Source organism: Callionymus lyra, chromosome 4, assembly GCF_982586985.1.
Source record: "Callionymus lyra chromosome 4, fCalLyr1.hap1.1, whole genome shotgun sequence".
Lineage (NCBI taxonomy): Eukaryota > Metazoa > Chordata > Actinopteri > Syngnathiformes > Callionymidae > Callionymus > Callionymus lyra.
In genome coordinates, this window is record NC_141821.1 from 31,620,585 (window position 1) to 31,634,573 (window position 13,989).

The 13,989-nt window shown below is 39.6% G+C and overlaps 2 protein-coding genes across 17 annotated transcripts in view; both read left to right on the top strand.

Annotated features, from left to right (window-relative positions):
- Window positions 1-1,139: 1,139 nt before the first annotated feature.
- On the top strand, window positions 1,140-5,377 carry LOC148082558 (cytochrome P450 2D15-like). Its single transcript, XM_087789776.1, has 11 exons — window positions 1,140-1,301; window positions 1,762-1,924; window positions 2,835-2,999; window positions 3,108-3,268; window positions 3,345-3,413; window positions 3,973-4,077; window positions 4,145-4,283; window positions 4,544-4,629; window positions 4,751-4,852; window positions 4,933-5,074; window positions 5,145-5,377. The coding sequence occupies exons 1-11, from the start codon at window positions 1,140-1,142 to the stop codon at window positions 5,327-5,329; spliced, it is 1,479 nt and encodes a 492-aa protein (XP_087645902.1). The 3' UTR covers window positions 5,330-5,377.
- Window positions 5,378-6,056: 679 nt separating this feature from the next.
- Window positions 6,057-13,989, top strand: part of camk2d1 (calcium/calmodulin-dependent protein kinase (CaM kinase) II delta 1) — a 38,921-nt gene continuing 30,988 nt past the window's right edge. For 9 of the 16 annotated variants that reach the window (XM_087789768.1, XM_087789770.1, XM_087789772.1 and 6 more), the window contains exons 1-2: window positions 6,059-6,314; window positions 6,853-6,947. In XM_087789768.1, coding sequence (XP_087645894.1) covers window positions 6,253-6,314; window positions 6,853-6,947 — 157 coding nt within the window. In that variant the 5' untranslated portion in view covers window positions 6,059-6,252. Of the gene's footprint in view, window positions 6,315-6,852; window positions 6,948-13,989 lie in introns of all 16 variants that reach the window. The other 7 variants (XM_087789759.1, XM_087789762.1, XM_087789763.1 and 4 more) reach the window with 2 other exon arrangements.

Below are 13,989 nucleotides of genomic sequence, written 5' to 3' on the forward strand. Positions count from 1 at the left end.
TTGAGCTCATAATCATCACTGGCATCTTTATAGTTCAAGATATCAACATGAATATGTATCTTTTTTGATTTTATTTTTTGAGCTGAACCTCCACCCTCTTTAATGACTTCCATGGTGGTATTGTACTACAACGTTGAATAAAAGACAGGAATAAAAGAGGCCTGTGAACTCTTGTTCGTCTCTTGATAGTCTATTTGATAACTTGTCAGGATAGAAGAATGGGTGATTCATCCATCTGCCCACATAATGACGAAAACCCTGCACATCACAAAAGGATTCCTACAAAGAGAAAAACACACAAGCGTCCATGTGAGAGCACTCAGGTCGGACAGGATATGAGGAGGAGGACTCGCCTGATCTGATTCCTCCCAGATGGAGTTGCTCAGCTGTTTACTGTACTGGCTCCGACTCGGTCCTCCAAAGAATCTCATCTCACTGCCAGTAATGGAGAAAACTGTCTGGATAAGTTTCACCGACAGCAACACCTCCACACCTGTCACATACCAGAAGGTGTGAGTACAAAAGTGGAGTTATTCTTTATTCAGAAGATCCTGAGGAGCAAAACATTTATTTGATGACCAGAACAGATTGTCTGACTTCATCTTCATTCTTTTCGTCCGTACTGTGCTTGATACTATGCTTCGACATACAAGAGCAATATCATCTGATATACAGAGCTAGAAAATAAAATGTGCCCAAGGTTAGGCAACACGGTTTAACCCACTTTCTTCAGACCCGCCCCAAAGCCAAGGGATAATGGTTAACAGAGCATTTAACTAGAAAGTAAGTAAGTAAGTGCCTTTCTAGAACAGGGTCACAAAGCACTTTAACAATCAAAAACAATACACAGCTAAAATATATACTTTAAAAGATCAAGATACATAAGACAAACACAGGAGTCCAAGAAAATCAGAAAAAAGCACAAATAAAAATGTCTTGGAAAGGAGTCGGTAGACATGGAAATAAATAAGATTTAATAAACTTGAATCAATCAATCATTTGTAATGTGTGCATAAAATGTGTTCTGGTTCCCATGGTTAGGTTTGGTAAAGATCAATAAAATGGAGCAAAGGTTGTGTTTGTCTGCCACAGCAGCTATTTAAGAGTGAGGTTGGCCTCACTGCACCTTAGTCTTCACCATGATCGGGACATCAGCACTCTTCTTCCTTTTTCTCCTGCTCTTCCTGATGCTCTTCAGGACAAGGAGACCCAAAAACTTCCCTCCTGGACCTCAACCCATTCCATTCCTGGGGAATCTTCTGGATCTTAACTTGGAGAGTCCCATTAAAGACTTTGAGAAGGTAAACACTCATTAAATGCATATGCTGAGGGAGGAATTTATTTTGTTTCCATAACAACTTGAACGTCATACATGTCTGTAGGAGGACTTCATCACGTTTGGTCTTGCTGTGGTCAATTGACTTAAAATTAAAAATTCAAGCATTTAACTAACTGATTGATATTAGGTGATATTGATGGTGGACCAATGAAGAGATGCACAGTTTGTTAGTGTTCTGCATTTAAAGCAAAAGCTGATTTTCTTGTTCAAACCAATGTTTTGTTGCAGAAGGCTTCTGCTGCCTGCTGTCCCATTGAGCTCATTGCTTTCAAGAATATGTCGAAAGGAAAAACAAACGATATAATCAAAAAATGTACAGCAAAAACATACCATTGTTTAAATACCTGGCTTGGCCGAGGTCTTCGGCATTGAAAACCCCTCTGTCTTCTTCTCCACAAACTAAACAACATTTTGATCGTCAGTTTTCCAAGAAGTATGGAAACGTCTTCGGCATCTTCATTGGCTCGAGACCCACGGTGGTGCTCAACGGTCTGAGGACCGTCAAGGAAGCTCTGGTCACCAAAGGTGCTGACTTCTCCGGCCGGCCCCAAAATCTGATGGTCAATGATGCCGCCATAGTCCACGGTACGTTGTCTCTTGTTTGCACGTGGGGTCAGCAAAGATACTCATTACATTTCATGTTGGAAATTAAATGTTTAATTTAACAAAGTAAAGTAAACGCTTAACATTATTTATGGAGTTCTTTAACACTTTTGTCATCTTTTCTGTTGCAGTCTATTCCTGGAAGCAAAATAATAATCATTTTAAATTACGCATCAATTTTTATTTAATGAACATATTTTTATATTACAGACTGATGTGAATTTGAATTATATTTGACAATGATTTTATTACTTTACTTAGATAGGAATCAGCCGGAGTTGAATGTGTTCCAATCAGAGGGGAACATTAACTAGACAAAGTAGGTCAGTGAGCACAGAGAGGATCTGAAAGAGTTGATCAATAAAAGCTTCGGCCAGATCACTGTTATGTAACAGACACACACGCGAGCACTCTTGGAAATCTATTGAAGCGAGTTCATGTTAAAAAAAGAAACCCAAACTAGGCAAATGCTCTCGTATTAACCCTTGTGTTGTCTCTGGGTCAAGGTGAACAACCTCTACCACATATGTTTTTATGGAAGCCACAAAACTTTTTTTTTTCTTGGCATCTAGGTCACCTTGACCAAGAGACAACACAAGGAACAAAACCAAATTATGCAAGGAGTCCTTCAAATAAAGGCACATTTACGTTGTACCTGAATATATGATGTGTCGTCTTTACTGTAATACTTTTTGGAAACAAAGTTAAAAGCGTAAACATTTACCAAGTGTGGGAGTGTTGAGTGATACCACACAGAACTCCTGAAGCCAAGCGTGTTTTGCTCTCTTGTGTTCTTTACGGCGTGATTAACAGTTACAATGTTGCTCTGCTGTGAACCAGATCTATGGAGATGTGATATATGAATTCAAAGGGTAAACATCTGTGGTTGCAGATCATGCTACAGGGGTGTTTCTGTCGGACTATAGCACCCTCTGGAGGGAGCAGCGGCGCTTTGGCCTGATGACTCTGAGGAACTTGGGTGTTGGCAAAATGTCCATGGAGGATAGGATTCTAAAGGAGGTCCACTACGTCTCAGAAGAACTGATAAAGAATCTTGGTGCGTCTACTGTCATACAGTATTTGAATGATCCAAGGAGCACAAAAACTGCAGTAAAAAAACAACACGATTTAATAAGTTGACACATGAAATGATTTGTGCTCTCAGGGAAGCCCACAACATGTCAAAGTTTGTTCCACAAAGCTGCTCTAAACCTCATCAGCCAAGTCCTCGAGGCTCGTCACTACGATTACGAGGATAAGACCATGAGGTTTACTGTACACCTTTTTCAAACGATGAACAAAATCCTCAATGGACGCTGGGCCATGGTGAGAGTGTGGTGTGACCCACTGCCATGATCAATTCTTTCAATCTCAGTTGACACATGTCTATCTCGTCACGCAGATCTACGACTCTCTTCCCATCGTGCGGAGTCTCCCGCTGCCCTTTAGGAAAGTATTCACCATGCTGAGGGTGAGTTTGTTTTTAAAACATGGAGGTCACTCTTCTATTTTCCACGAGACATCCGGGTGTTGGCAGCAGGACAGGGAAAATCATGTAGAAACGAACAATTGTATTTTGTTAAATTTTCTATTATTCATTATTAGTCTCTAAATGTGACAATAGGGATTTTGTTTAGGACTGTAGTCCCCTGCTCGTGGCATATTTCAGAGTATTTACTGTATTTCCCCTTCAAAAAAAGATTTGAGTGGATATAAAAACTGTGTGCTATTTAAAATGTTAAATGCTTTATAAAATACCATTATAATATATGCACATTAAGCATGCATTTATTACTTGATTTTATTTTTGTTGCTTGATGGCCCCTCAATACGACCACTGTTATAAAGGAAATTTAATTTAAGTTTCCCACCACTGATCTAGACCCAAAAAGGTTTCATCACTGTCTTTACAGACAATGCTATTTCAAATGCAGATAATGTTGTTATATTATATATATTGTTAAGGGCGAGAATATTCTTTGAGCTGTTTTTGGTTATTTATTTTATGTTTAAATCTCACTGTTTTCCAGGAGTCTTACGTGAAACGCCAGGACATAGTGGCTGAGTGCAAAAAAAGCCGGGTTCCAGGTGAACCCAGACATTTCATTGACTCCTACCTGGATGAACTAGACAAGGTGAATATTTGGTCCCTTGTGTGAAGTGTTGGAAGAGATGCTTACATTTCTTTTTCTGCCTGTGAAGCACAAGAATAAAGAATCCACCTTCTCTGAGGATCAACTCCATGCCTATATTTTGGATCTTCAAGTCGCCGGGACTGACACGACTGCCAACACGCTGTTGTTTGGGCTTCTTTACCTGATTCACCACCCTGATGTTCAAGGTGAGAACACCTTCTGTGTGGTTTAAACCCTTATATTGACACCAGAAAACCATGTTTGGGAATTTGTCTTTGCATGCTGTAAACAGAAATTAGCTTATTTCAGATTTAGATTGTCATATTTCTAAATTGATATAAAATATTAACTAGTTAGTAATTTGTTAGGTTATTATAGAGATATTAGAGACCTTTATATTTTAAGAATACAGATCAAACCACTACTTCTCAAAGTAAGTTTGTACCGTTCCTACTTCTTTTGTCAGAACGTTGTCAGCGGGAAATTGATGAAGTTTTGGGCGAGAAGGTCGAAGCCACCTATGAAGACAGACACCAGATGCCATATTTACAAGTAGGATTGTAATGTCATTGCAACAAACATTGATTTAGAAAACTACAAACTAGAAAGTGGCCCTGCAACTGTAGCTTGTCCGGTAATATTTTCCTGCTTTAATTGATGATCTATTTCTCAGGCTGTCATCCATGAGATCCAGAGGGTGGCCGACACAGTTCCCTTAGCTGTCTTCCATCGAACAACCAACGACACAGAGCTCATGGGATACTCCATACCAAAGGTAAGCCAGAGGTTTTTGCTGTTTAAACTTGAAATGTGTTGTATCAACAATTACAATCTGGCCTTCTCATACTTTTACAGGGAACACTTGTGATTCCAAATCTTTCGTCGGTTCTCTTTGAAGAGGGACAGTGGAAAGATCACAGAGGATTCAACCCTGGGAACTTCCTGAATGACAAGGGAGAGTTTTATAAACCAGAGGCTTTCATTCCGTTTTCTACAGGTGAGCATCAGTTGACCATTGAGTCACGTCATCTCACCATCCTCTTCTGTGTTCCCTTCCTTCTGTCCAGGTCCTCGGGTGTGTCTCGGTGAGGTTCTGGCTCGTGTAGAGCTCTTCCTTTTTCTGATCACTCTGTTGAGAAAGTTCACCTTCACCTGGCCTGAGAACGCAGGGAAGCCAGACTTTACTCCTGTTTTTGGAGCTACCCAGACCCCTAAACCTTACAGCATGGTGGTCAACTACAGAAAGCTGTAGTACAATGTTTGTTTGTCTTTTGCAACAAATAAATACATTTTAATTGTTTTATTGTGTAATGGCCTCTGCCTAAACTTTGCAATTTATCATCAGTGTAACATTTTTTCCTTAATTTTATTTTCAATCAATTTGCATGAATGCATTATAATGCAAAACGTGATAAATACTTTATTTATTATAGTTTTGGGTTAAAAATTCGCCAAATAATGGTCAACAAATATTTCATCATTTGATCCTGCACTGCCACCACAAAAAATGCAATGTTGTGTTTACATCACTGGCAATAAAAGTTTTTTTTATTCTGATTATAAAAAATGAGATTTAAATTAATGAATGGGTTTCCGGCCGCAAGATGGCAACCTTGTACAGCAAATACAACTAGGAAGTCACCCGAGTTAAATCTACAAACCAGGTGTGTTTCCAAAATAAACGTGCCTTAGTGTAGACGTTTTAAAAACGTGTCGTTTTTAAAATAAATATACGTCCTTATACTTGTGAAGTACAGATCTTTAGGCCAAATGCGATTTCTAGAATGGATGGAGCCGCACTATGGAATTTAGCAGTGTGCTGTTGAATGTATTTAAATAAATGAAGTGCCGAATAGTTGTATGTTTATTTCGAATAAAGCACAATTTTGAAAAATATGAAAACGTCTGTTGGCGCTTTATTTTGAAGGTAAACCACCGGATGTAGTACCAGACTCATCTAACTTGATCTCGGTCAACTAGTCCAAAGTGTCAGCGCAGAAGAACACAACAGCAGGTCGCGACGCTTCTGTCACTTGAAAGAGAACCGGGACCAGAGCGAGTCGGGGCCGGGAGGAGAGCCGCCCAGTTGCCGTCTGCTTCACGGAACTTGTCCTCAGAAGCTTCTCTCTTGACACTTGTGTGAAGACGCGGGAAGGGTTCCGAGCTCACCTGAACATGGCTTCTACCACCTGCACCAGGTTCACCGACGAGTACCAGCTGTACGAGGAGCTGGGCAAGTAAGTCCAACTATTGCTGCACATCTTAAGGTCGCTCACGGAAGAACGAAGAAGTTTCCACTGAGTTCCTCGGTGCTGAAATTAAACATTGTGCTTTTGTTAGGGATTTAAACAAAAATCACAGTAAAGTTCGAGCCTCATTCTAAACTCTCACTATAAATGTGAATGTTGATAAATGCTTAATGTGATATGAAAACAACCACAGTCTGGCTTCCATTCATACATCAATTATTTTATTTCAGGACATTGGTTTCATTTACATTAACGCACGTAAAAAAAAATCTAATAATCCCTTGAACGCAGAATCGGTGCTTAACCATAAAGAAAAAGTATTTTAACGACCAAACTGGTTTTAAAAATGATTTTCAAGCGAAGAATCCCATAACCTGCAGCACACAAGTGAACAACACTTACAAATACATTGAAAAAAACAAGTTCTCTTTTAGAAAAGTGGCTGCTTTCAGTTTCCTATTCGTTCATTTTTAAAAATAAAAATGTTGACCAGTCTCTAAAGATGTTTTTTTTCCATGTTGTGTAGAGGCGCTTTCTCTGTGGTCAAGAGATGCATGAAGATCTCCACAGGGCAGGAGTTTGCCGCCAAAATAATTAACACCAAGAAGCTTTCAGCCAGAGGTGAGTTCCCTTTTTGCACTGAAATATCTCTTCAATGATTTGCCGCCTTCTATTTTTTTTGATGATGATATCATGAAACCATATCTTCTTTATGGTGGCCCCACCTCCCACGCCCTCGTCTTTCTTCTTGTTGATAGTAGCGAGAAGGCGAGCGGCTCCAAGGCCACTGTGGCTTTAAAGTTCTCTTCCACGTTCTCTCACTTCCCGATTTTCACAACTTGGCTGTTGGAAGTGTCGCCAGCCAGTGGGAGGTCAGCGGCTCAGCTCTGACTCACCCTCGCATATCGATAAGTCTATTGAGCTGTCGCTGACCCGCGGCGCCGTCTTCCACATTACCACCGACGCATTGTTCTACACATGCTTGTCCCTCAGCAGTGATCTTTTTTTTTTAAATGTTCTCTGTTATGTAGAAAGCCACATCAAGATGGCTGATCTGGACCTGGATCAGTGCACGAGTTCCATCAGATCGAAGACGACCTAGCAACATTATATCTAGTAAAAATGTTTTGTGTTTTACTAGACACTTGTGTTACCTCAGGGTCAAGGTGACCCAGAGACAACAAAAGGGATACCTCAAACACATTTGTTTTTGGGCCTCTGGGTCATGTTGCATGAATATTGATGATAACTTCTCTAAATCATCCACATTCTTTATTTTAAGACAAATGGCAGCGATGAACATGTCCTTTGTTGTCAACTATTGTGGGATGAGACACGGTTGATCTCTTCTGCTGAGATAATAGAGCGTGCAGCACGTAGGAGATGATTGTGTTACAGATTAACTGAGCTGTGATGAGAAAGTAACACATGACTCGCCTGCATGTACATTAAGACATAAGATTGCAACCGAACCAAGAAGTCTATTTTTCTGTCTGATTTCTGCATGGATGTAAACCTAGTCCGTGTCTGTTCAGTGAGGGGGGGGGGGGGTGACGACACTTAGTTACACATAGTTACATTTCGATCAAACATGGTTAGTTCTGTCCCACGTCTAAATGTTAAGCAAGTTGTGCATGAATTAAATAGTATTTGAACTAAATATTATTATTCATATTTGTATTATCATGACTCTGCACTGTCCTCTGATTAGCTCTGAAACCTCTTCCTGTAGTGTCGCTTCATTTATTACACAACAAATGATTCCTTGTGTAGCTGGAGTGGACAACAGAAGAACCTGCTGTTGGATTCTGTCAGTGCAGTCTGTGATGCCTGCAGAGGCATGTTGATAACTGGTGTGTGAGAAGAGATAAGATCATGATTGAAACACAGAACCTGTTTAACACCAAAGTTATTTTGAATCAATGTGACATTTGTGACTCTGCACTTAAAGACAACACACCACAAATATCTGCTCCCCAGAGAATCCCAAACAATTGTTTACCCTACTATGTGTTCACTGTACTGTGGCTTCCCTCCTCCTCTGTACAGTATATTCCACTCTGATGAAGTGCTAGCGTTGATAAAGGAGTGCTCAGCTATGATCAGCTCCCCCTCACCTGTCATTATGCCTAGTGTGGGCTCAGCCTCCCGCCGTCTTGATGCTGTGCTGCTGATTGAAGCCCAGAGTCGAGAAGCTGAAGGCACACAAGTGTAACTGCTGTATCCACTGATGGAGAGACTGTGTGGGTTTTGTGAATCAAATCTCAGCTGCTGTTTGTATTTCCAAAAAAAAGAAGAAAAAAAAGGTTATTTCTTTGAAAAAAGCTTTGTTCACATTTAATTTGATTAAATCCCAAAATGCTTCTGTGCATTTTCTGTGGTCACCAGTGGTGAGAGCTGATGACGTTGACAGAGACTGATCACATTCTTTCATCGACCACGGGTTCCACCTGGAGGAGTGAATGGAAAGGATGTGAGTGGTCTTTCTCTGAGGCTGTCTGAGCTTCAGTGGGAGAAGTTACTTCACAGATTTGGCAGATGATGTGGAGTTTCATTGAGTCATTCTTATCTGATGATCGGAGCTGAGGTCATGGAATTTGCTGACATCACAACAATGAACAAGTGTAATGAGCTACTCAACCAGTTTTTTGTGGGGTTCCTTTTAACATTTTTTTCTTTCTGGTCATTTTTGCAGAATGTTTCTCATCTAGTGGGACTTTGAGTCTGTATGTGCTTCTTTTGTCTTCTGCCATCATAGCACATTTTTAAAGTATTTACTTTATTGAGTATTGTTTTGTTTAAGCGCTTTGTGACCCTGGTCTGGAAAAGCGCTGTACAAATAAAAATTACTTACTTACATTACATTCTGGGATGATCTAGTTTCCTCTCTTTAACATCCACGTTTAAAGAGCTTGTTTATTATGACCACACTTTGAACTCCCATACCACCACTAGTCAAAACTACGCCTAGGATCTGTTTGAATCGGTCCCAGAAAGAAAAGTTACCACCCACATTCTTCGCTCAAATTTAGCCGTGTTTTTGCAGCCTAATTTGACACAAATTTAGATCAGATAGCAACTTAAAAATATAACCATCTGGAGGGATGGAAAAAGTGAGCTCACCTGAACACTCAGACTGTCAAAGAGAGTTCCCATTTGGTAACCAGTTAAAGTAATGGAACTTGATACTTTCTTTGACCTTGTAAAGGAAAAGCAAAGGCTTGGATAACCGCCAGGGTTTGATTCACTGCATCATTGTGCAATTCTTTAATAATTAAATTATATTTTTCCTTGTCGGTGCCACTCCGAGGTCACTTCTGAGCTGCATATGAAACCCAGGTATTCTACTTGTTCTTGATACACATTGATTTGCCATGAGAACTTAATGTTCGTGGCAGTATTCAAGCTTAGGAGTGACATTGACTTTAAGATGTAGTTTAGGATGTTTATCCATACCCTACTGAGGTTGTAAAAGCTAATACAAGCAGTAAAATGCAGTCTTTATCACACTTGCTTCAAGCTTCTGTAGAACAGTTTTTACTGCTTGTGGGTTCTCATTTGTTGTCGACTAAAATACCCTCTACATTGGAATAATGTGAGAATGAGTGAAGACGAGCAAATGTGGTTGTAAAGCATCAGTGTGTCTGATGCAAATGTGACTTGTCAGAGTGAACTGTAGGTTACGTTCAGCAAGGGGAAATCCCAGACTCACTGTCAGTGCTGTGGCTGTGTGAGGAGAATTCCTAAACAGGAGGATCCATCTAGTTGGAGACTTTAAGTGGCTGTAAATCCTGGAGCGAGTCCAGCTGCAGGCCTCTGAAGGACAAGCGGCTTTAAAAAGCACGCTTGTAGAAGCTGCAATGCACTTGTTTATCTCCCAGCCTCCTACATCTATTTGTTACAAACTGTCTTTATGTTCCTTAAACTGATTAACAGGCTTATTTGCATTTATGAACTGCTTTACAAACCCTCGGTTAAAGGATCATAACGGGGGGGTAGATTTGCAACTAGTTGTAACAATGGCTAAACAAGATAAGAATTACATCAAAATTATACGAAAAAGGTTGGACTTTTCAGTTATCTCCATCAGATGCTGCATATGCCTACTTTAACCTTATTTAAGGGATTAGTGCACCCACCAACATGACGGGAGCGATTAAGGTTCTGCCGTCAACAATGGGGTAATCCATAATATTTATATTTGCTAGCAGTGTATAGATTATTTAATGCGACAGCACAGCAATATATTGCAATACCTATCTTCCCACCTCTACTAAAGACATTTCAAATCGGCTTCCTGTTTAGTTTGACTCAGGGTTGCCCTCATTATTTCTAGAGCTGAGAATAAGTGCAACTCATGAGTTAAACTCAATCAAAAACCTTTGGCCACTCTGAGAATATTGGATTAAAAATCTGACATGAAAATTGACAATTGTCTATATATAAAGGTTAATTTTAATAATCATGACTGAATGTTCTGATAACGGTTCACCCTATGAAACTTTCATCGCTACTTCAAATATGTGCAGCTTCCAAAGGCTCTGGGTATCTGTGTGTTCTACAAAGCTAAGGGTCCTATCACTACTACAAGCATTCCACTGCAACATTATCCAGATGTTGTGTTGTGAGCACTTGTCTGCCATGACATCGCCAGCTTGTTATAGGAGAAACTAGGCCAGTGGTTGAACATGGTCTGAGTGATGCTTGGATTCAGTGGAGTGGAAATGATCACTTGACAAACCCACCATGTTGTGGAAGAGCTCCGTGTGTTTCAGGAGCCAGCTGTTCTGTCACTTCTGTTTCTGGAAAATACCCGAGGCCCCCACCGTGCACATCCCGCTCGTCTTTACCATGGAAACAAAAGAGATGGAGCTAAATATAGTCTTGAGGGTGATGGAATCGTAGAGGAGGAGAATCCAGATTTCAGCCTGGTATCCCCACAGCTGTCCGCTCTGTCGGCTTGTGATTGGAGAATAGTCTTGTTTTTATTATCCTTTTTATTTATAAAGCTGCTCTGCCAAACTCTTCCTTAGGAATCCACTTGTGGTTTTACAAACTGTCCATTAGTCACTGTTTATAAAATGTATAAATAAAGACAAACAAACTCATTCACTCTCATAGTCTTATTTCTTGCACTTTTTTCTTTCTCCAAACACACTTGATGTCAGACTTTTTAAGTGACTTTAAAACCTAAATCTAGTAAATAAATTTGATTCATTTGTGTAGTGACAGTTCTGCTACTTATCTTTTTTTCCTTCTCATCATTTTAAGTACTTTCTCCACTCAAGACACTCTAGAGACATATTTAGTCCGATTACTAAATTAATGAAATATTCATTTGTCTCAATCAGTGTAGTTTGAGCCTATGGTTGGCTGAAGTTTACTCTTTCTATTTTTCTCTTCATCAATTTAAATAGTCTTAGTACACTAGATATACACACAGCAGCGTTTATCTCTGCAGAAAATATTTTTTGCATTCTATAATAAGATTAAGAAATATATACAAATCAATAAATCACTTTTTTGCGGTTTTCTTTGTAATATTTGCCATGAGCTGTTTGCATGTCTGTTGTTCAATGTGTGTTTGAGACTTGTCAACATGTACTTTAAAGTGCTATTTGTCTTGCATCTTTTTGAGTCATTCATGAATCGGGAGCCATTTTGAGCTTTAATATTACAGGGAACAGCTGGAGGGTTTATTTGTCACATGTTTCGATGCAAATGACTAAACATAGAGATTTCCTGAAATGATTACCAACCACCAACGGACTTCATTGTGTTAGTTCCCTTCTGTTACAAGATGTGTGTGTGAACTAATTTATCGAGTATTCACAGCAAGTGAGATCGAATGAGGACCCTTAAATCAATATTTGGTCTCTATCAAACCAGGCCTTCAAAGATGTCTTAAGCTGTCTGAATAAATGTTCCTTTAATCAAATTTCAAAATGTATCATCTGTAGCCAGCCTTGACGTAAAGGTGATGCACAAGGTTTTATGTGTTTGAATGTCGTTCAATTGAATCAGTCGTAACTGATGCGCAGCTGCTGAGAGCTAAAAATAGTTCATTATAATGACACAAGGGAGCATGAAACCCAGAAATCAGGCTGCCATGTAAGAGAGCAGTGTAGAACTCTCCTCGCGCTGAAGGAAAAAGAAGGTATTTTCACGTCTGCCCGCCTAATTTTCCCATCCATCAAGAAGTCAGTTAGCTTAACTGTGTCTAAATGATAATGAATCCTTCTTTTGCGGAGTGGTCAAGTCCCCGGGGATGTGAAGAACAATGAGAAGAAACCTTGGATATTGATGACATGACACAAAAAGGGCCATTTTACTAAAGTAAAAAAATTAAACCTAAGCAGACAGTTTGTAATGGGTTTGCATTGCCTAACGCTGTTTATTGAACAAATAATTTGCTGAATAAAGTTCAATATATTAAATGTATTTGAGGTGAATCTCAGAATACGAATATGTCTATGATTTAAAGACATGTAGTAGGTAAGTTATTTGATTTTATTTGAAGTACCTCTTTTTTTGTTGCCTATTCATGTCACTTTTCCATCAGAACTTTAGTCAGAGTAGAAAGTCTAGAGCCCTACCTTCTATAAACAATGTGCACTCTTTTGAATCGTGATTTTTAACCCCGGCTAACACTACTGGTGTTTCACTTTAACATCTCAAAGGTCTGTTTTATGAGCATGCACTCAGAGCAAATACTTACTTAATCAATCACTCCACTGTTAGTTGCAGCAGGAATTGTGCTGGAAAATAATGAAGGAAGCTACACTTACAACTTAAGCTCTTCATTTTCATTTAATTGGAGACATTCTTCCAAAGTTTCTCAGTTTGACTTCATATACAGCAGGTGAATTGCATCATCTACTAGTGTTGAGCTGATGTGATCAACTTCCTAATCAAAGGGCACAGAAAGTACCTCATCAGTTCAGATGATGATGTCTCTCCCGCTGTGGAATAATAACTGTAGCTGGATTTATGCAGATTAGTGTCTCACTCTTGTAAAAATTGGACCCTTTAATGGCCCGACTTGTGGAATCAGAGGACCTAAGAAGTGCCACATATTGTCACTGGACGTCAGTTTAATTATGGGACGCAAAAGGCGCCAGCTACAATTCACTCGGGTTCAGGTCTGTCTCTCATCTTTTTTGAAACATGGGGGATGAACTGGAGTATTCCATCTGGGCTTTATTCTAAATCTTGATTTAGACAAGTAGGCCAGCCACCAGAGAGCCATGGTGCCGACATTAATTAGGTCTTGTATTCAGACAGGGGTCGGAATAGCCAGGCCCCCAGTCAGGGATGAAACAGACACTCTTCCCTAATAAACCCCTTTGCTGGATTTCTAAATGACAACCCACTCCATCTCTAAAACCATTTTTCTTACCCTTTTGGCATTTTCTTATTTCCTGAAGCCTGTGACCTTTGACCCATTTGTTTTCTAGTTTCAGAATGATTAGGAATACTCTTGAATCTGGCCATTCATTCCAGTTTATTTATGCATTTCTCTGCACTTGTTTTCTTGTAAATAATAGCCTGTCATTTTTAGCAGGTTCAATATGTACACATGTTGTCCAGCCCGAGACTGAATTAAAATTTTCTGGCCCTTGTTTGATCGAGTTCAACAACTCTTCCTTGGAGTAATATATAT

Bases quoted from the DNA above. Each gene is read 5' to 3' on its own strand.
- LOC148082558 (XM_087789776.1), top strand. From the start codon at position 1,140: ATGATCGGGACATCAGCACTCTTCTTCCTTTTTCTCCTGCTCTTCCTG. The intron at 4,078-4,144 runs GTGAATATTTGG...CTGCCTGTGAAG, and splicing joins ACCTGGATGAACTAGACAAG to CACAAGAATAAAGAATCCAC. The intron at 4,853-4,932 runs GTAAGCCAGAGG...ATACTTTTACAG, and splicing joins TGGGATACTCCATACCAAAG to GGAACACTTGTGATTCCAAA.